The sequence below is a fragment of the Syngnathus acus genome, chromosome 6, assembly GCF_901709675.1.
Source record: "Syngnathus acus chromosome 6, fSynAcu1.2, whole genome shotgun sequence".
In the NCBI taxonomy this organism is placed as follows: Eukaryota; Metazoa; Chordata; class Actinopteri; order Syngnathiformes; family Syngnathidae; genus Syngnathus; species Syngnathus acus.
In genome coordinates, this window is record NC_051092.1 from 454,936 (window position 1) to 474,990 (window position 20,055).

The 20,055-nt window shown below is 55.3% G+C and overlaps 4 protein-coding genes across 9 annotated transcripts in view; 3 read left to right on the plus strand and 1 right to left on the minus strand.

Annotated features, from left to right (window-relative positions):
• The first annotated feature begins 494 nt into the window (after positions 1-494).
• wasla (WASP like actin nucleation promoting factor a) lies at positions 495-5,406 on the plus strand. Of its 2 annotated transcripts, XM_037253878.1 has the most exons (11): positions 495-989; positions 1,458-1,592; positions 1,682-1,768; positions 2,022-2,118; positions 2,377-2,400; positions 3,077-3,266; positions 3,423-3,465; positions 3,679-3,832; positions 3,979-4,541; positions 4,602-4,704; positions 4,773-5,406. In XM_037253878.1, exons 1-11 carry the CDS (start codon positions 885-887, stop codon positions 4,832-4,834), a joined length of 1,563 nt encoding a protein of 520 aa, XP_037109773.1. In that variant the 5' UTR covers positions 495-884; the 3' UTR covers positions 4,835-5,406. The 2 variants fall into 2 exon arrangements, with proteins under 2 accessions (XP_037109773.1, XP_037109774.1); XM_037253879.1 differs by lacking the exon at positions 2,377-2,400.
• A 644-nt stretch (positions 5,407-6,050) lies between these two features.
• asb15a (ankyrin repeat and SOCS box containing 15a) lies at positions 6,051-9,147 on the minus strand. Its single transcript, XM_037253280.1, has 9 exons — positions 9,008-9,147; positions 8,889-8,941; positions 8,605-8,736; positions 8,244-8,405; positions 7,681-7,926; positions 7,441-7,612; positions 6,694-7,225; positions 6,474-6,627; positions 6,051-6,380 (listed from the first exon to the last, which is right to left on the minus strand). The coding sequence occupies exons 1-9, from the start codon at positions 9,145-9,147 to the stop codon at positions 6,211-6,213; spliced, it is 1,761 nt and encodes a 586-aa protein (XP_037109175.1). The 3' UTR covers positions 6,051-6,210.
• Positions 9,148-9,445: 298 nt separating this feature from the next.
• On the plus strand, positions 9,446-13,036 carry slc13a1 (solute carrier family 13 member 1). The gene is given in 12 exon segments (XM_037253941.1): positions 9,446-9,887; positions 10,063-10,191; positions 10,260-10,574; positions 10,801-11,015; positions 11,088-11,207; positions 11,275-11,373; positions 11,445-11,546; positions 11,614-11,705; positions 11,782-11,876; positions 12,191-12,352; positions 12,442-12,579; positions 12,648-13,036. Coding segments are annotated over 12 exon segments (1,695 nt in total). The 5' UTR covers positions 9,446-9,794; the 3' UTR covers positions 12,783-13,036.
• A 518-nt stretch (positions 13,037-13,554) lies between these two features.
• cadps2 (Ca++-dependent secretion activator 2) overlaps positions 13,555-20,055 on the plus strand; it is a 29,850-nt gene continuing 23,349 nt past the window's right edge. For all 5 annotated transcript variants that reach the window (XM_037253831.1, XM_037253835.1, XM_037253832.1 and 2 more), the window contains exons 1-8: positions 13,555-14,227; positions 16,747-16,860; positions 17,774-18,112; positions 18,184-18,264; positions 18,339-18,569; positions 18,637-18,758; positions 18,885-18,996; positions 19,076-19,215. In XM_037253831.1, the coding sequence (XP_037109726.1) occupies positions 13,841-14,227; positions 16,747-16,860; positions 17,774-18,112; positions 18,184-18,264; positions 18,339-18,569; positions 18,637-18,758; positions 18,885-18,996; positions 19,076-19,215 (1,526 nt within the window). In that variant the 5' untranslated portion in view covers positions 13,555-13,840. The remainder of the gene's footprint in view (positions 14,228-16,746; positions 16,861-17,773; positions 18,113-18,183; positions 18,265-18,338; positions 18,570-18,636; positions 18,759-18,884; positions 18,997-19,075; positions 19,216-20,055) is intronic.

Below are 20,055 nucleotides of genomic sequence, written 5' to 3' on the forward strand. Positions count from 1 at the left end.
GTCTAAGCCTGCTTTCCTTTCATGCTTTGATCCGCTTTAACGCCACGTAACCCCCTATCGGCGAGGAAAAATGACATATTTTCTTCCTTGTGATACTGCCGGTTGAATTTGTTCAATTCGACGAGCGGTTGTTAACAATACGTCATTAATAGTTTAGCACTTTCGGGGCTTTTTATTTGCACCGAAGCGTCGGCCATCTGGCCTGTGCGCGTGACGTCATCGCGGCAGCCCCACCTCTCCTGTTTTGCCTCCGCAGAGAGAGCTGCAGTCTTGGACAAAACTACTTTTGTGTGAAAACGAATAAAAACAATGCGTCAAATAAAGCGTATTTAATCGTTAAAACGTATGCTTATGAAAGTAATGTGTAATTATCACATGTAGTTTTGATGGTTTACGAGTTATTTGAGTCCACCCTTTGCTCTTAAACCTCGGGACACATTTAGAACGCGTCGTAGAAGTCCCCTCTGCTCATTCGCCCAAGTGGTACGCCCCATGTAGTTGCCATGTTGGACGGCAGAATCGCCGCTGCGGCTGCTTCACTTTTAACGATGGAACTCTTGCTTGACGTCGTCTGAAGACGCCGACCTGGGCCGGTAGTTTCCCTTGTTCCACACCAAAGAGAAGAATTTGGTGGGTTTTGCGAAGGGAGCTTAGCTCAAGAAGACACGCCCGGGCCTTGGCCGCCCTCCAAAGTCAGCCAAACCCTGGCCGCAAATCGGCGGCGATGATCCGGCTGATGGAGGCCACCGCGTCCGCAGCCTGCGCGGACGTCGTGTGAATCCATTTGGTTTGGGCTTTCTTCTTTTTGGCTGGCTGGCTGGCTGGCTGGCTCGGGGTTTGTCGCACTGTCCTTGATTCGTGGCGCCTGCACTAACAACAGTGCCATGAACAGCCAGCCGCTGCCCCGCCGGGTCCCCAACGTGGGCTCGCTGCTGCTGACCCCGCAGGAGAACGACTGTCTGTTCGGCTACCTGGGCAGGAAATGCGCGGTGAGTTTGGGCTGCACCTGCGCCGGCCACGGCGAACATGCGACCGCCGCGCATCCATCCACTTGGAATGTGCCGCATCACGTCTGAGGAGCTCCATCGAACGTGGATGAAATAGAGCGGCGAACCCATTCGCGGCGAACCCATTCGCGGCTCTGTATTGACGAATTCACTCTCAGTCAAGTCTGCCTTGATTTGCATACACCACACATGTCCATTTTTCCGTGCGAGTGCCTAAGCTTGCCCTCCTCCGAACTTCTTGGAGTGAAATTCTTTCGTAACCGATGTGACAAGTTGCGATGGAGTTCCTAGTCTTGATCTTCTACTCAAAAGCTGCAACACCACCATCCACTTCAAGATGAATGCTCTTGTGTTGTGCGTGTAGTTGAACTATTGTAAAGCTGATGGCGACACTTGGACGGTCCACAAGATCCCACGTGACGTTAAGCCGTCGCGTGCGTCTTTGTGCAGACACTGTGCTCGGCGGTGGTTCAGGTGTACGCCGCCGATCGGTCGTGCGGCTGGCTGAAGAAATGTTGCGGCGTGGCGTGTCTGGTCAAGGACAATCCGCAGCGCTCCTACTTCATCCGTGTCTTGGACATCAAGGTGAGACAAACTGCCGGCCGGGGAGGGAGGGAGGGAGCGTGCGCCGTTCTGGGAATAAAGATGACTGATGATGTTGTGTTGTCGTACAGGAGGGGAGGACCATGTTTGAGCAGGAGCTCTACCACAACTTCGCCATCAGCTGTGCCAGGTCCTATTTCATCTCCTTTGTGGGGGATGTGAGTACGAGTCCTCTCGAAGTCAATCGTAGCAATAATGTTGGTGCTAAATTATGGGAGGCCCAAAAAAATCTGGGCCCATTGAAATGCATTGGGAGGAAAGGAAAGTTGGAGCCGAAAAAAAAAAAAAAACATTCCATATGTGGCAAAGTAGGGGAAGTAAAACAATAAACTATAAAAGGCCCATTTTCAAAAAACGACAGTGACATTTCCTTCCTTCCTTCGTGCGTGCGTGTGTGTGTGTGCACATCAGAGCAACCAGGTGGGTTTGAACTTTGCCAGCGAAGAAGAAGCCAAACGCTTCCGAGTGTCCGTCAACGAGCTGCTCAACCGAAGACAACGCAAAACGGGCAAGTAGCTGCGCCCGACGACTATCTGCCCGTCTGTCTTCTTGCCACTTCCCGTGATGGTGGTGGCCATCTTGCTTCTTCTTTTCTTTTAACGACCACAAGCGAGGAAGGATAAGCACTTTGGAGAATGAATGAATGACTTTTTTTCTCCCTCATCTTCATCCTCCTCCTTCTCATCTGTCACCTTGTTGTTTTTCTTTTCTTTCCTTTCCCACCTGGCTCCATTGGTAATTGTGTTCATTTGCTTTTGTTTTGCAGAGAAAAACGGTGTGTCTAAAAATGGTACGTTCCACTTTTTTTTTGGCAGCCATTTTTCACTTTCAGGCGACGTCCCCGAAATTGACCCAAGTACTTTTTTTTTTCCTTGTTAGCGGGCCGCGAGGAATCAGACATTAGCGCTTAGCTTGAAAATGTGGCTCGTGGTTCCGTCTTTGCGTCAGGTTAATCCGCAACGCGGCGGGACGTGGCTCCATCTGTTGCGCGGCGTGCAGGCTAACCTGCTAACCCGCTAACCTGCTGTTGCTGCGGCTAATCCGCAAGCTGCCACTTTGTGAACGGCGAGCCAAAGACAACTTGTTGACAAACAAAGCACACGGCGGCGGAGACAAAATGAATCTTTTCGTTCGTTCGTTCGTTCGTTCGTTCAAATGGATTTTCAAAGCCGTTCATCTTGACTGGCAGGTCTGCAAAGACAAATGGTGCGCTTTCGTTTGGGCTCTTTGGTAAAAAAATGTGGTCAGTTTGTGACGGCGCGCGCTTCAACCCGGGAGAAGATCAAAGATGGTCAGATTTGGCGCAAGTGGCTGGCGCCGGTGAAGGGATTTGGATCGGGATTATTTGATGCGGATTAAGGATGCCGCTGAGCTCGATTGTGGAGATGACCAGCAATCGGAGGATGGAAGCTTGGAAAACACGGAGACTGGCTTTTCGCGTTGGTCACGCGTGTCTTCCTCCGCAGGTCCCACGCTGCACATGGCCACGGTGGACATCAAGAACCCGGAGATCAACAACGTGCGGCTGCTCAACTCCCTGGGCTCGCAGTACCACGTGGTCAACAACGTGCTGGCTCAGCGCAGGGACAAGAAGAACAAAATCAAGAAGAAGAAGAAGCTGACCAAGGCCGACATCGGCACGCCCAGCAACTTCCAGTCAGTGCGCCTTCCTTCCTACTTGCCGCTCGCATTTATATTGCAAATGCGGTTCGTCATGTAGCATGCTAACTAGCATTTGGCACACTTAGCAAGCAGCCGTGCTAGAGCGTCTTCACTCTACTCTGTTTGCGTTTGTCCCATCTTGTCTTCCAGGCACATTGGGCACGTGGGCTGGGATCCAAACACGGGCTTTGATGTGAGTAACGCGCATGCACGCACGCAACCACGCACACACACACGCGCCACAACACAATAAAGACGTTGTGTATTGCGGTGGCTGCACTATGACGTCACTCAACAATAGCTTGTTGTTGTTGTTGTCGTCGTCGCACAAGTAAACATCCCTCATAAACCTTGTGACTTGTTAGTAACACGGACGACGACAACTTTGTATTTGCCTCCTTTTCAGCTCAACAATTTGGACCCCGAGCTGAAGAACCTCTTTGACATGTGCGGCATCTCCGAGGCTCAGCTGAAGGACAGGGAAACCTCCAAGGTCATCTACGACTTCATCGAGAAGAAAGGAGGCGTGGAGGCCGTCAAGAACGAGCTCCGCAGGCAGGGTGAGTGAGTGAGTGAGTGAGTGAGTGAGTGAGTGAGTGAGTGAGTGAGTGAGTGAGTGAGTGAGTGAGTGAGTGAGTGATGACTTTGCGGGAGATCCTCATTGAAAGCTGGCTTACTCTTATTTGTTGTCATCTCCCTGGTGCAGCGCCGCCTCCGCCGCCCTCTCGGGGTGGCCCCCCTCCTCCCCCCCCACCCCCGCACAGCTCTGGGCCGCCTCCGCCCCCGTCCAGAGGAGGTCGCGGGGCTCCGCCTCCCCCGCCCCCTTCCCGCGCCCCCTCCTCTGCCCCTCCGCCCCCACCGCCGACCAGGCCGGGTACTTTGGGAGCCCCTCCCCCTCCTCCCACCAGGGGAGGCCTCCCCCACCACCCGCCTCCCTCGAACTCTTCCCCGCAAGGGGCGCCGCCGCCACCCCCTCCTCCCCCGCCGGCCCAGCCATCTTCGGCGGGTAGGGGCTCCTCCGCCCCGCCCGCCCCGCCGCCGCCACCGCCGCCCCCTCCGCCGGGCCCGCCGGAGCCAGACGACGTACGGGGCAACGCTGCTCGTTCTCCGCTCCCCGTCGGGAAGTCGGCGCTTCTGGAGCAGATTCGAGGCGGCGCCCAGCTGAAGAAGGTGGAGCAGAACCACAGAGAGCCGCCGCCCGGCAGCAGCGGAAGCGGCGGGCGGGACGCGCTGCTGGACCAGATACGCCAGGGCATCCAGCTCAAGACGGTACTATGCGTGCGTGATGACGTCATCGCCCGAACGCCGCTAACAACTCTGTTTCCGCAGGTGTCGGATCATCAGGAGTCCGGTCCGCCGGCGCCCGCCGCGGGCATCGTGGGCGCCCTCATGGAAGTCATGCAAAAGAGGAGCAAAGCCATCCACTCGTCAGGTACCATGCCCGGCCCCAAAAAGTCCACAACATTTCCTGACGAAAATCAATGCGTTTGCTGCTTTCAGACGACGAGGATGACGATGACGAGGATGAAGACTTTGAGGAAGATGACGAGTGGGACGACTGAATTCCGCCATTTTTCCTGCAGCAGCAGACTCCAATGGTAGACATTTTTGCGAGTATTTATATGGACTGGTTTACATTTTAAATTATTGTCTTGCCGTGAGAGCGGCCGTCCGTCATCGTTGGGCAGCCGTCTTGAGAATGCACATTTCAGCGGGGGTTTTTTTTTTTGTACGTGTCTCCTTTTCTCCCGTTTCCCTCCTAAATTGTTTTCCTTTGCCGAGACCAAAATGCTACTGTTAAGCTACTTTTTCCTCGATTCTTATGACTGACTGGGGCGTTGATTTGCACAAGCGTTTGTTTTTCCTCGTCTTTGTCCGATGACATTTCATTCCTGAGCTCGGCCCACCGGCGAAGAAACTTTGCGACCTGGGTCCTCTTCGGCGGCGCGGACGGGCGGTGACGTCGCGCTCTTATGCAACGCAAATAACCATCAACCAAAATGTAGACGAGCTTTTAACGCTTTTGTTTTTAACCAGGGCAGACTGTGTGTGTGTGAGTGTGTGTGTGTGCGCGCGCGCGTGCGTGGAGAGATCCCAAATTGTATACTTCAATAAATAAATGTTGCTATTTGCAGAGGAGTGTGCCGCCTCCTGCTTCGGGAGCCACACGTTTCTTATTTTTGCACTTGCAGCAGATGGCCAAAGGGGCAGTAGCGAGTACTCCCCGTGTCCTTCTCATGACCCCAGGTGGAGGTGATCAAGGTGGGAAGGGCTCACGTGGCTTTTCTGGTTTTTACCACTCAGTCACTCGGTCCAATTATGTGGCTATAAAAATATTAGCTTCAAAATTTGGGCCCCTGTTTGATGTGCGCGCAATGCATTCCCGATTGGGATCTACTGCCAGTTTTTGTTGTATTTCAGTCTAATGGCCTCTGGATGGCGCCAAATGCTAAGGCGCCTGACTCACTGACGTCACTGGGAGGATTCAAATGTGCTACTGTAGCGCCACTTGGAGTATAAGTGAGGTAAGTACGGGAACCAAATGAAGCCAGAGCAGATCATTCAACGAATAGCAACATTCATGTCATGATTAAATTGACAATGACATAAACACACACGCACAATTTGTACACACATGTTGCACAGAATGTGGCGAAAACCATCAAGGTCATTTTCTGCCACGTACACATTTTCCACAAAGAACTCATGAAAGTTAACGAGCCTGTGTTAGGATTCATTGTACGCACGCACACAGACACACACACACACACACGCGCACAGACACACACACAGAGCTTCCATCTGACCTTTGCGATCGCAGCCTGACGTGTCGCTATAAAAGTTGCCCTCGTGACCACGCAAGTTAAACGTTGAGCACAATAAAGATGATGGAGGCTTGTCCAAATTCACAAGCTGATTTTTCTTTTGACCAAATTGTTCACGCTTGCTCTCCCCCCAGGAGGGGTTCGTGTTCGCCGTACAAGATGAAGCTTCGTAGGCGAGGCGGGAAAACGTCCGAGTTCATAATCTCGCCGTTGTTCAGTCGCTTGAGGGTCAAACGTCTCCTGATCAGCAGTCGGCACAAATGAGACAGCGAGCGAGGGCTACCTACGCACAAACATCAATGTGTGTGCCATCACGTATTTGACCGGTTGAAGGCTGCACGCACGCACGCACGCACGCACGCACGCAGCGACTGACCGAGTAGGCTACAAATCTGCGTCCACTCTGGTTGCTTTTCCAGGATGCTTGTGAGTTTGGAGCAGATGCGTACGCGGTCCACGTAGTCCAGCAGGGTGCGCACCACGGGGCCCGCCAAGTGCGTCAGACAGCTCAGACTCATGAAGTCGCAGAACTGCAAAGCGCACCAGGCGGCCCTTTACCGCTCGTCCGACTTTGTCCAGAGGAAAAAGTCACTCACGGGTATCTTCTTGTCGTCCTCAGGCCGGTGCCCGTCGTCGTCGTCATGGTGGTGGTGACAGCGGAAGCAGCTGTCCGCCTTGTAGCCGGCGTTGAGCAGCATCCTCATCATGGGCGGGTCCTTCAGGCAGTACTGCAGCGCGGTGGGGAAGAGCGTGTCGCTCACCACGCTAAAGTGACGGTTGACGTCGGCCTTGGCCTCCAGCAGCATGCGCACCAGGCCGTGGCGCCCCGAGCGCACCGCCACCAGCAGGCAGCTGAGCGGGTCGAGGTCGGTCTTGGCGCCGGCCGCCAGCAGGACCCGCGCACACTCCCGGTCGCCGTTGGACACGGCGAAAAAGAGGGCGCTCCGCCGCATGTCGCCGTAGTTCTGCGAGTTGCGGCCGCTCATGCGGTAGTTGACGTCGAAGCCCCGCGACAGCAGCAGCGACAGGCAGCGGCTCTGGCCGCCCTCGGCCGCCGAGTGCACCGGACTCAGGCCCCCCTCCTTCAGGAGCCGCTTGCTGGTCACCTGCAGCAGCAGCTTCACCGCCCTGAGCAGACAAACGTCCATCCAAGCAGAGTCGGATTGAGCCGTCTGTCTGACCGGTGAGCCGTCCGTCTGACCGGTGAGCAGTCTGTCTGACCGGTGAGCCGTCCGTCCGTCCGTCCGTCCGTCCGTCCGTCCGTCCGTCCGTCCGTCCGTCCATCCATCCATCCATCCATCCATCCATCCATCCATCCATCCATCCATCCACCACCCACTGACTCGTAGTGTCCGACGTAGGCGGCCTTGTGTATGGGCAGATGTCCGGTGGCGCTGTGCAGGTTTGGGTCGGCGCCGTTCTCCAGCAGCAGCTGAATGCAAGGCGTGTTGCCCGAGCCGGCCGCGTCCTGTAGAACGCTTTCGCCGTTGCACGCCTGAGAGTTGACCTTGCTGCCTGAAGAGCGTCAGGAGCAGTAACATGAGCGGCAACGCGTCCGGATTGCAGCCGCGCGCGTCCATTACCGCAGTTGAGCAGGATCTCCACGGTGGCCACGTGGCCTCGCTCGGCGGCGGCGGCGAGCGGTGTGACGCCGTTGATGTCTCTGTGGTTGACGCGTCCTCCGTTACGGAGCAGCAGCATGAGCACGTCCACGTGGCCCGTCCGGGCCGCCTCGTGCACCGCCGTCCTTTTCTCGCCGCACACTTGCTCCACCCAAGCGCCGCGAGACACCAGCGCACTCGCCATCTCGTAGGACGACGCGCGCACGGCTGCCCGGCCACGGCAACGGCAAAACATTTGACAAATATCAGCATGATGTAAAAGGTCCATTTTGTTCATAAAAAAAGTTCCTATTTAAAATGTTGTTTCTTCTGAGAAAGCTTGAATTCTAGAAAATATATGAATATTTATTATATAATAAATCATATCAAATTATATATGAAAAAAATGATATCAAAATAATAATAGTTAAAAAAAAAAACCGTTATATTAAAAATCAAATGTCCAACTTGGGATTTTTGTCTCCACCGGCAGGTCCTCAAGCCCGCTCGTCAGTCCCCGACCGCACGGATCCATCGACAGTTACCGAGCAGCAGCGGCGACTCGTTCTTGGCGTTGAGCACGTCGGGCCGGGCGCCGCTCTCCAGTAGTGCGCGGACGTGGCGGGCGTGGCCGGCTTTGACGGCCAAGGTGAGCGCCGTCTCGCCGCCCTCTGCCGTCCGGGCGTCCAGGTTCAGCTCACCCGCCACTGTCGGGGTCAAAGGTCAAGCCATCAAGCCTCCACAGCTGCCCCGACCCGGCAGGTGAGCCCGACGCGCTCGCCAAATATGAATCAGATGTTATTTTCGTACAAGCGTCGCTCAGCTGTCAAAGCGGTCGCGGCACGCCGGCGGCAAATGTGTCGCGCGCCGCACACGTATGACTCATCCATAAGCGCACGCGCTCACGTGTCAGGGCGGTCCGCAGCACCTCCAGGCTGGGCTGGCAGGCGGCCCGGTGGAGAGGCAGCCAGCCGCCGCCGTCGGCCTCCCGGAAAGCCGCCGGGCGCCTCGGCAGCTTCCTCAGCGTGGACAGGTCCCCTGGTCGCCGTGGCCAGAGCAACATCTTCAGGTGAGCCTGCCGCGGGCCGCCGGCCACGGGCCACGGGCCACGGGCCGCGGGCCACGGGCCACGGGCCACGGGCCGCGGGCCACGGGCCGCCGGCCTTCCCACAGGCCCCTCTTTGCCTTACCTTGCTCGATGGCGGCCGACACTCGCAGGTTCTCCTCCGTACTCGCCGATAAGCTGACGGCACGGTTCAGTCAATCGCACCCCCCAAAAAAATGGGCAGTCGCTTTTTTGTTGCTTTACCTGGCGGGCGATTTGATGAAGGTCTGGCAGCAGGCGTGGAGGATGTCGCGCTGGATGACACAAGCGTTGAGCTGCTCGTCCTCGTCGTCCGACGGGTTCATCTCGCTGCGATCGGAACAAAGCGCCTGGCTCAGTGTCATGTCGCAAGACCTCAGCCTTTCTGTCACTTTTACACCTTGAGCTCTTTTTTTTTTTTCTAATCAGATTATAGGCGAATGTTGTGCATGCGTGTCGTGGCGTGTCCCGCCCATTCCGGTTAGCGCGGTGATGATGAGGCCAGGTCAGCATCTTGCAAACTTCAGTCCGATGTCTTTCCTACCTGTGAGCTTTGACAGCGTGTCTCCCGTCCAAACGTCCAAGAGCAAAGTTGCGTACTCGGGCGGCGGATTTATATCTAGTGTTGATCCGCCCAGGGACGTGAAATATGGGCGCCTGACGCTGGCTATTGTGTGCGCTAAGCCGTGGGGGCTTTGTCGGGCGGGCGGGCGGTCTTTGTCCCCGCCGGGCCTCTTTGGGGGTCCCGCTCTATTTTTGACACATGATTAGACGCGATGGCCAAATTGTTGGTTGGCGCAAGACCGACTTGACGGAGAGCAAACACCGACGTTGACTTGAAGAAATGTAGAGAGATTTTTGTTCAAAGGTCATGGGCTCCAGAGCTGGCTGGCAACTGTTTAACTGGAAGATAAGCGGCGGGGAAGACAAAGCGCCGATGACTGGAGCTGACTGACGCCTCGGCGGCACAATCTCATTCTCTTCTCCTGACGAAGACAAAGCCAAGCGCAGGATGTGGAGCAAGTTGCGCAACTATCGGCGTTTGCTCTTCATCGTGGTGACGCCGCCACTGCTGCTTCCTCTTCCTCTCCTCGTCGCCACCAAGGTAAGCAATCGCTCGCTCGCTCGTCATTGTCATCCTTGTGCGTTGGGAGAAACCTCAAAGTTTTTTTTGGCCCATTTCCCAGTGCGGTTGTCAGTTTGCCGTCCGGTGGCCACAAGCGGCAATTGCACCACATTGCAAAGAATGTGATTCCCACGCTCGGCTCTTGTGTTTTCAGGAGTCGCGCTGCGCCTTCGTTCTTCTTCTGATGGCCGTCTTCTGGACCACCGAAGTCATCCCGCTGCCCATCACCGCCTTGTTCCCCGCCGTCCTCTTTCCAGCGTTTGGCATCATGACGTCATCGCAGGTCACCCTCCCGCTCTCGCTGGCCCAAAAAAGCGCCGAGGAAATAGCAGCTGCGTGTCGCTCGCTCAGGTGGCCACGGCGTACTTCAGGGACTTCCATTTGCTGTTGGTGGGCGTGGTGTGCCTGTCCACCGCCATTCAGAAGTGGGGGCTCCACCGCAGGACGGCCCTGCGTCTGGTGGGCGCCGTGGGCGTGGAGCCGGCCCGCCTGACGCTGGGCTTCATGTCGGCCTGCGCCTTCCTCTCCATGTGGGTGCACAACACCTCGGCCGTTACCATGGTGATGCCCATCGCCGAGGCCGTCCTCCGCCAGATCCGGGGGGCGCTCGAGCCGGGACGCAAAGACTGTCACCCGCGACCGGACGGTAAGCGACGGCGCCCCCTTGTGGCTGGGAAGATTTGCCTGCTGCATTTATGCGTGTGCGTGTGTGTCACATGCAGAGGTCCATGTTGAGGAGGAGAACAAAGCTGCGAGGTATTGTTGACGTGTTTCTTCTTTCTTGCCATGCACGCACATCCAGAAGAACAAAATGTTCCTTTCTTTGTCCCAGGGATGAGCAGAAACTGCCAGAACGAGCTTCATCATCATCATCATCATCATCAGAGGCAAGTCAGGTGCTTTTCAGGACGACTTTCATGGTTGACTTTTCCCAAAAATGCAGATTTCCGATGATGGCCGGCAGGTGGCGCGCGCGACGGCGCTCCCCGGCGACCTGATGGTGGGCAAGGCCATGTGCATCGGCGTGGCCTACGCCTCCAACATCGGCGGCATCGCTACCTTGCCGGGAACGTCGCCCAACCTCATCTTCTCCGAGTATCTGCAGCAGTGAGTTGTCGACGTGGCACACGTGGCGAGTTCCGCTCCAAAATGCGCTTCTCTTTCACGGCCGTCCCGGAGGATTTACCCCGAATGCGAGCGCCTCAACTTTGGTACTTGGATGGCGTTGTGTTTGCCCATCAGCCTGCTGGTGTTGCTGCTCACGTGGGCGTGGCTCTGCTGGCTCTTCATCGGCTCCGAGTGAGTGGCACCCAAGGGCGGGCTTAGCGTTAGCCGTAACAACTGACCTGTCGTCCGTCCGTCGTAGCGTTGGGTCGCTACGGCGATGCCGAGGAGAGCGCTCCGAGAGGGAACAAGCCACCAGGAAAGTCATCCGAGACCAGTACAAAGCGCTCGGACCCATCAGGTGAGCATGGTATCACGTTGGGTGTCCGGATGGCGTGGTCTGACACATGGCTCGCCTCTCCGTGCGCTCAGCGGTCAGGAGGTCTTCACGCAGGTGGTCTTCTTGCTGATGGTCTCCTTGTGGCTGACGCGATCGCCGGGCTTCGTTCCGGGCTGGGCCGCCGCCTTCCCCGGGTGAGTCGCCGGTTGCCGCCGAGGCGTTTTACGCGGCTGACGGCGGCTCGTCTGGGCCTCCTCGCAGTCACGCCGAGCACGTGAGCGACGCCACCGTGGCTCTGGTCCTGGGACTTCTCTTCTTCCTGGTGCCCGCCCACGGACCCAGCCGCCCATATGGTGAGCGCGCGCGCGTGCACGCGTTCAGACGTGTGAATGGGAGCCGAGGGTGGCGCTGACGCTGGCTGTCCACCAGAGAGCATGATCTCCTGGGAGGAGTTCCAGGCCTCCATGCCGTGGAAAGTGTGTCTTTTGGTGGGAGGAGGCTTCGCCCTGGCCGAAGGTACAAAGGTGTGTCTTTTTCTGTCTTGACAGAGAATTGACTATCTGTTGCTAGCTTGTTGTCGTGCGCGTGGTGTACTTCCTGTGGTGTCCGCTAGAGGAAGCGAGCTCGCTGCGTGCGTGCGTGCGTGCGTGCGTGCGTGCGTGCGTGCAGGCGGTAAGCAAACGAAAGCAGTCAGACTCGTTTGAGGTCCGTTAAGCCTCATTTGCATATTCGTGAGGGGAACGCCGACGCTAAAAGATGCAGTTCATTACATCTGCTAATGATGCTATGAAAAGAGATCTCGGTGGACCTAATGAGGTGTGTGTTTGTGCGTGCGTAGGAGTCGGGTTTGTCCCAGTGGGTTTCGGATCTTCTGTCCCCTCTGGGCCATCTCCCGCCACTGGCTACCATGACCGTGACTTGCATCATTGTCACCACGGTAACCGAACTGGCCAGCAACGCCACCACCATCAGCATCTTCCTGCCCATCCTCTCGCCGCTGGTGGGCACAAACACACACAATATTGGGGGAAAGAAAACAACAACAACAACAACAACAACAACCTTTGCCTTGCCTGAAATCCCATGCAGGCGGAAGGCATCGGCATCAACCCCTTGGCCCTGCTGATCCCGGCCACGCTGTGCACGTCCTTCTCCTTCCTGCTGCCGGCGTCCAATCCTCCCAACGCCGTGGTTTTCGCCTACGGACACTTTAGCGTGGCGGACATGGTGAGCGGCGCGACAAACGTTTTTCATGCCACTTTGCTTTTGGAGCCCAACCTGTCGCGTCGCTGCAGGTGAAGGCGGGGCTGGGCGCCAACGTGATCGGCCTCTTGGCAGTGGTGTTGGCCGTCAGCACCTGGGGCGTGCCTTTGTTCTCTCTGGATACGTATCCCCATTGGGCGCCGCAGTCGAACGCCACCGCGCCGTGACGCATGCTGACGGGTGCGTCACCATGTGTATTTTGAGTTTGATTCCTTGCTTTTTAACTCATCCTTTTTGTAGGAACGCCATAGTAGTAAAGACAGGGGGAAAAACAAGAGTTGGAGAAATTGTCCAACGTACAGTGGACGCAGCTCACTTGAGGTCCAGATTTTTTTTGGGGGTAACATTACAATTGTCACACAGCATCGGTACAATATTTCTGTCATTTCAACCCAATAAATGTGTTGAAATTGTTTTCAAAGTGTCTTTAAAGACCTTCCAAAATGCAAAATGGGTGTATTTCAGCAGGAAGGTATTTCTGTTTGGTGCCTTTTCACCTGCGAACTGTGATGGAGAGGGTTTGACTGTATGCAAGCGTCTTGGGAATGACCTGGAGGCTGCTGTTCCACTACACGTGAAGATTTCTTTCCAAACAATCCGTCATTATCCGCGCGCGTCCCAAAGCGCCATGATAAGCAGCGCGCTCGCTCACTGTACTGAAATGCAGTTGTGTGCATAGCTGCTCTATAAATGGCAGCTGAGAGGTCTGTGCACACTCGGCAAACACTGCCGCTCGCCGCCCCAAACTGAGCCGAGCCGCGAAGATGACTCTTAACACCATCACCATCGTCTCCATTTCGTAAAAATGTGACTTTTTGTGGCGGTGGGGGGCCGGCGGCGCTCGAACGTTTGTTTTCAGGCGAGTGCCTTGACTCGCTCAGAGTGAAGCCTCTTCGCGACTCTCGTCGCATCTATGTCTGCAGCCACAGGTTGCACACCTGTGCGTCGGCGTGGCGTGGCGTGCACGCGCCTCCATTCCGACACTGCGCGGACAAGGAGAAGCGACTAAACCGAAGCTTCCACGCAACGGAGTCGAAGCAGGCCACTTCCTACCGGCTGCCTCGCGACGTGCCTCGACCGACGGACGAGCGCGGCACGGCGTAACGCCGCGGCACGGCGTAACGCCACGTCACGTCACGTCGACTCAAGTAAGCAAAGAAGCACGAAAGTCCGCGAAGAACTACACTCGCTTCCCGCTGGGAGTTGACGACGCAGCGGAGCGGCCATGCTGGACCCGTCCTCCAGCGACGACACCGGCGGGGAGTCCGACCCGGAAGTTGCCCGGGAGCCCGCCACGAAAGCAGACGGTTCCTTCTCGCTCAAGTCGGGCGCCGAGAGTCGGGCGGATGGCAGCCGGCAGCGACAGCACACAGCGCCGCTCAAGCAGGGACAGCCCGCCGCCGCCGCCGCCGCCGGAGACGGGCACAGCGCCCACCAGAACCTTCGAGGCGGCTCCACAGGTGAAGAGGAGGAGAGGCGAGAACGCGAGCGAGTGCAGCGGGAGGAAGAGGAGCATAAAGTGCAATTGCAGATCTACGTGTTCGTGCTGCGATGCATCGCTTACCCGTTCAACGCCAAGCAGCCCACCGACATGGCCCGCCGGCAGCAGAAGGTGAGTCGGTCGGTCGAGCCCGCCGCCTGCGCCTACCGAACCTCCCCAGAAAAATGTCCTCTTTTTTTTGTTGTTGACACAACCTGACTGTTAATTGTCACGTGCACGTAGCAAGTCAACGGCGGACGTTTCTTTCACCCATTTCAACCACATCATGAGTGCTTTTCGTGCAGAAAGCTCCTTTCTTGTTGGGATTCATCCCACTTTGAAACCCAAATGGACAGTATTGTACGTTTGAAATGTTGTCCGAGTTACAGTGACTTCACATAACAGCTGCAGGTTTTTTTTCTCTTCGACTTGTATAAACGCTCCATGGTGGCAACACTTTAGCTTTTTAGCACGTTAAGCAGCTTGGAAACTAGCAACCAATTCATCTTCCAAATGGGCTTCAAGCTAGCATCTGAAGTTTACTGGCAGACGAAGAAATGGCTGTCGCGTAATATGCTGGATATCGAAAGTGTGAAGACGTTCAACGGTAACAAAAACAAACAAACAAAAATGAGGTTTTTGTTTCTGAGGGGCTGTCTACTTTTTTCTGGACTTGTTGCCTGTACTTCTGGTTTCTCCCACCACGCAAACAGCGCTCGCTCGCTCGCCACCTGCAGTCGGTCGGGCCGGACGGCAAAGAAGCCGCCGTGTTGTGGCTCGGACGCCGTTAATCAGCCTCTCACGCTGCCTGCGAGCCGCAGACGGCGGGCGGGCGGATGGGGGAGTCTTTCGAGGCGCGCCGCGCCGCGCAGTTCAATTAACAGACGGACGGACGCTTGACCCAGCGGGAGGGAGGGAGGAAAACTGCTTGTGGATAGAATGTGGGTGCCGTGCGGCGCGCGTCCTGGACCCGCCGGGCCACCCGCGGCGCAGCTTGGCTCGGCTCGGCTCGCTCGCTCTTCCAGCAGGCGTGAGCCTCGCTAGCGATGCCAGTCGCCTCAGCAAACATGAGCAAGAGGCAAAGTTGTCTGGCCGGCACCGTTTAGCCTTCGCTAGGCCTCGACTTTGCTTTCAAATGGATGCGCGTCAGGCGCCGCCATCTTGGCCAACTCGAAAAGTAAATCTTCCTCACTACGCAAAATGTCGGACATGGATGGGTGCTTTGCTACGCTTTCCTTTGTAAATATCAAGACACGTTTGCCCCGGATGTAACGCGACATCCTTTTGTCGCTACCCGTAAGACATTTTGCCATCACCAAATAACATCTTTTGCATCTTCCGGGACCTTTTTTTTGCGCGGCAGTCAGTCCGTTGTGACCAAAGACGATGGTAACGATCGTCGACGTGTTATTGGGATGGTGCTTATCCGAAAGGCAAAGAACTGTGCCTGTTCATTTAGTGGGCCGTGTTGATTAGTCCAAACCTTTGGCGGCCGGCAGGGTGTCGCGCTCTGTCGACGGCTAGCGTTTGCGTTTCTGGAAACTCGCCATTGAGCTAGCCATCAAAGGATTTTCACAATCGTTGGCCGCGCTTACTTGAAGTTGACTGTCAAATTTAGCATGAAGACTGTCTTCAAAACAAGCAAAACAAACAACTTTCATTTGCTCTGGTCTCCCTTGCGCCTACTTTGAGAAAAGCAATTGAGCGTAGCGGAATAGTCGCGAGACGATTGCTTCCGTCTTGGCAAAGCAGCATGTGGATGTTTTGCATTCCCTTGACGAAATGACAGTTGGAGTCCATTTCCGTAACGCTTGGCCGCCAGGCCGCTCACTTCCTTAGCCTAAGCGAATGGCTCCATATTGCGCTCCATAACGTGGCGCATTGGTGTCGGAGGAACATTGTCTTGGGGCTTTGGCGCAGCTGCTTCTGCTTTTTGCTGATAAAACGACGCCCACCAACACGCACGCATGCACGAGTTTACGATGGGGGGGGCGAACGATACTCCCGCTGAGGATGCGGCTCCGCCTCCCGGTTAGTAAACGGTGTTCAAAGGAAAGCCACTCTTGGCGACTTTTCTTCCATCCATCCATCCATTTTCTGAACCGCTTAGTCCCCACGGGGGTCGCGGGAGTGCTGGAGCCTATCCCAGCCGTCAACGGGCAGTAGTTTTCTTGATGTGTCCAAATCGACAAAAGCAGACAGTTTGTTTGGTGTTGTGGTTAGCGTGATGACAACATTCGCGTTGTATTTCCTTCAAATAATGATGACGGCTGCTGTTTTTTTTTTCCTTCTCACCATCCTTGGCCAAAGTCAGCAAACCTTTCCTGCTCTGGAGGTGGGAAGGAACAATAGCAGGAAATGGCCGCTCTCCACTTGTGGGGAATATTTTTGTTTGCTTTCAAAAATGCCTCCATCCCTCCTGTGGCAGAATAGCATCACGCGATGCATGCGACACTCACGTTTATAAACGCGGCGCGACAGCAACGAGGCCAACGTTTAGCTCGCCGACATGACAAAAACAATTTGTAAAAACAACAAAACCTCACTGCTCAAGCTGCTTTTTGCTGACGCCGCCGCTAACCTGGCGCCGTGGCTAATCTGGCGCTGTCGCTAACCTGGCGCCGTGGCTAACTTGCTGGCTGTGTCCTCAGGTACACAAGCAGCAGCTGCAAGCGGCCAGGGAGCGTTTTCAGGCCTTCCTCAACGGCGAGACGCAGATCGCAGCCGACGAAGCCTTCTGCAACGCTGTCAGGAGCTACTGTGAGGTAGGCCCCAACCCTTGCACCCCCCCCCAAGTCCCCCCCAACGGGCCGGTGGTGATATTTGCGCGCGGAAGTCGCGGGTGCCATAGTGTTAATTGAGTGTTGCAAGGCGGCAGGAGTCCAGCCAGCACTTCGGGTGCTTGACATTTGCCGTGCCCGGCCGGCATCCGCCTCTCTCTCTCTGTCGCTCGCTCGCTTGCTCTCACACTCTTGAGTTTCTCCAGCTTGTCATCTTGTTTGTCCTCGTCGACGTGATTAGTTGTCGGAGTTTTCCGGCAGTGCGCAAAAGCGGCCCTGAGTCGCCAAGGAGAAGGATGCTAGCGCTTAGCGTTAGCGTCCCTTTTAATTTGCTCCCTAACTCGGCTGCCGTCTAAATAATTGAGTGGGATTTTAAAAGGGCAATTAAAAGGAGCAGCGGGAAAGGGGGCGAGGCGTCCTGCCGCTCTCTTCTTCATCACAAATGACAGTCACGTGGAGCCCAACTCTGTCACATCTTAGCAGGAGAATGCAAAAGAGATTTTTTTTTTTTTGTGCAAAATTGTACGTCTAGCAAAAGTTGTCATAAGACAAGAATGATGACAGTGAAAATAAAAATGTGTTTTGGTGGAGCAAAAGAAGGGAAAAATGCTTATCTTGCGAGAATTTACTCTTAATTCATTTCATTTATAAATTATTTATTTAAAGTATACTGTCGACATTAAAAAGAAAGAGAGGAAATCAACAACTCCATTGCAGGTTTGCGGTTCCGGATTTGGATTTTTATGCAGTTGGAACTCAATTCGGGGTGTAATTCCACTTTCAGCCACTAGGGAGTGGCACAGGATTGTCTACCTGGTGACAGTTGAAAAGTGCACGCCTTGTGTGTGTGTGTGTGTGTGTGTGTGTGTGTGTGTGTGTGTGTGTGTGTGTGTGTCAGGGCTTCCTGAAGAGCGAGCGCGTGTGCCGCATGGTCCAGAGCGGCAGCTGCTCGGCCAACGACTTCCGCGAGGTGTTCAAGAAGAACATCGAGCGGCGCGTGCGCAGCCTCCCTGAAATGGACGGCCTGAGCAAAGAGACGGTGCTGAGCTCCTGGTTGGCCAAGTACGACGCCATCTACGGCGGCGACGAGGACGCCTGGCGGCGGCAGCGGCGGGGGGGCCAGCGTCCGCATCTCGGCGCCGAGCTCATCCTCAGCAAGGAGCAGCTCTACGAGATGTTCCGCCTGGTGTTGGGAGTGCGCAAGTTTGAGCACCAGCTGCTCTACAACGCCTGCCAGGTGGAAATAGGTGGCAAATTGAGCAACCTCGCCGTTTCTTTGGTCCCAATTGTCCTGCACCCTTCTCGCAGCTGGACAACGCGGACGAGCAAGCGGCGCAGATCCGCCGAGAGTTGGACGGACGATTGCAGCTGGTGGAGCGAATCGCCAAGGTGGGAAGCTCTCAAAACTCGTGGTGCAACTCGTGGCGCTAACCCGTCCGTCCATCCGTCTGTCGGTCCCGCAGGAGAGGCGGTGCCCCGAGCTGGCGTCGGGCGACGCCGAACTCTACGTGGAAGAGCTGCGCTCCTCCGTCAACCTGCTGATGGCCAACCTGGAGAGTCTCCCCGTGTCCAAAGGAGGAGCCGACTTCAAGCAGAAGCTCAAGCGCTCCTCCGCCGGCGGCACCTTCCTGGACCTGGGCGACGACGTGGACGTCCTGTCCAAGGCCGACGTCTCGCTGTCCTTCGCGCTGGAGGTGGGTCAGCCGGAAAAAGCCATTCTCCGCGTGAGCCCTTTTGCCATCCCTTTGGCCTTTGGTCCAGGTGGTGATCGTGGAGGTGCAGGGTCTCAAGTCGCTGGCTCCCAACAGGATCGTCTACTGCACCATGGAAGTGGAAGGAGGCGAGAAGCTGCAGACGGACCAAGCCGAAGCCTCCAGACCTCAGTGAGCTCAACTTCCTTGTTTGCGCTGCCCCCTGGTGGCGCACCTTACGTGTCGCCAGTATTTCCTCCGCCATCTCTTCACCTCGGAACGCTCAAGTTGTCGTTTTTTGTGGTTTGTGTGTTTGAGGTGGGCCACGCAGGGCGACTTTGTCACCACGCACCCGCTGCCCTGCGTTAAAGTCAAACTCTTCACGGAGAGCACCGGCGTTCTGGCCCTGGAAGACAAGGAGCTGGGCCGAGTGAGTCCCCCCCCACTTGTGGACCTTTTCAAAGCGTCTCGGCTAAGCGGCGACTCGTGGGTGACCGCTTCCCTTTCAGGTGCTCCTCAAGCCCACTGCCAACGGGCCCAAGCAGGCCCACTTCCAGCCCATGCAAGTCCCCAAGAACAGCCAGGACGTGGAACTGAGGATCAAACTGGCCGTGCGCATGGACAAGCCGCCCAACATGAAGCACAGCGGGTGAGTCGGTGCACTTCTTTTAATTGTACTGGGCAAACATCGCCCCCAGCTGGCGAAAAACGGAAGTGGCGGAAACGGTCCAAATCGCCTGTCAATCACAGGACCCTAAAAACAAACCCAAAAAATATTTCATATTTAAAATGAACTCAACACATCCTGTAATTCCGTATTATTATTTTTAATTTAATATTCTATATTATATTTAATATATTTATAATGTATTTATTTATATCTGATATTATATCATAAGTAATAATTATTTATGATTTAACATTGTATATTTAAGCCTATTTTCGCTGGTTAATTATGCATTTTGTTGACAACATATTTTAGCTGCACTAGTAAATGTTATGGAATATTACAATACTAAAATACTTGAAAAATAGTATTGTTTTTATTAAAAGTTTGGCTGTACAACGTATTGGCCACAAGGTGGCAGCAAGACATCGTTTTGAAACCCGAACCGAAGCATGAGCGAGCACGGGCCTTCGACGTCCTTAGTTGCCATGACGACGGAAAGTTGATCCGACTGCTTCCCAGGTGGCTTCTTAAGAACTCAAATGGCAAATGTGCAGATGGAGGCAATTATCGCCTTTTTCCCCCCCAATCTGTCTATTTCCAGACGTGATTGACGCAGGTTGCGATAAAACCCGTGTTCTTTTTTTCTTTTGGTGCTTCAATCCATTTTGTCAAGCTGTCAGTCACCTGCCTACCGTCCTTCTTTTTTTTCTTCTGGGTGCTTGTGTCGGCTTTCTAGTCACTCTCGCGATACAAAAGTCAAAGAAGTCAAAGACACACACGGACGGGGTCGCTCGCTCGGCTGCCGGATTGGCTGCGTCC

Excerpts from the sequence above, each read along its gene's own strand:
- wasla (XM_037253878.1), top strand. The coding sequence starts at position 885 with ATGAACAGCCAGCCGCTGCCCCGCCGGGTCCCCAACGTGGGCTCGCTG. Across the intron at positions 990-1,457 it reads ACCTGGGCAGGAAATGCGCG|ACACTGTGCTCGGCGGTGGT; the intron begins GTGAGTTTGGGC and ends GTCTTTGTGCAG. Across the intron at positions 1,593-1,681 it reads TCCGTGTCTTGGACATCAAG|GAGGGGAGGACCATGTTTGA; the intron begins GTGAGACAAACT and ends GTTGTCGTACAG.
- asb15a (XM_037253280.1), bottom strand. The coding sequence starts at position 9,147 with ATGACACTGAGCCAGGCGCTTTGTTCCGATCGCAGCGAGATGAACCCG. Across the intron at positions 8,942-9,007 it reads TTCATCAAATCGCCCGCCAG|CTTATCGGCGAGTACGGAGG; the intron begins GTAAAGCAACAA and ends CCGTGCCGTCAG. Across the intron at positions 6,381-6,473 it reads GCAGATTTGTAGCCTACTCG|GTAGCCCTCGCTCGCTGTCT; the intron begins GTCAGTCGCTGC and ends GTTTGTGCGTAG.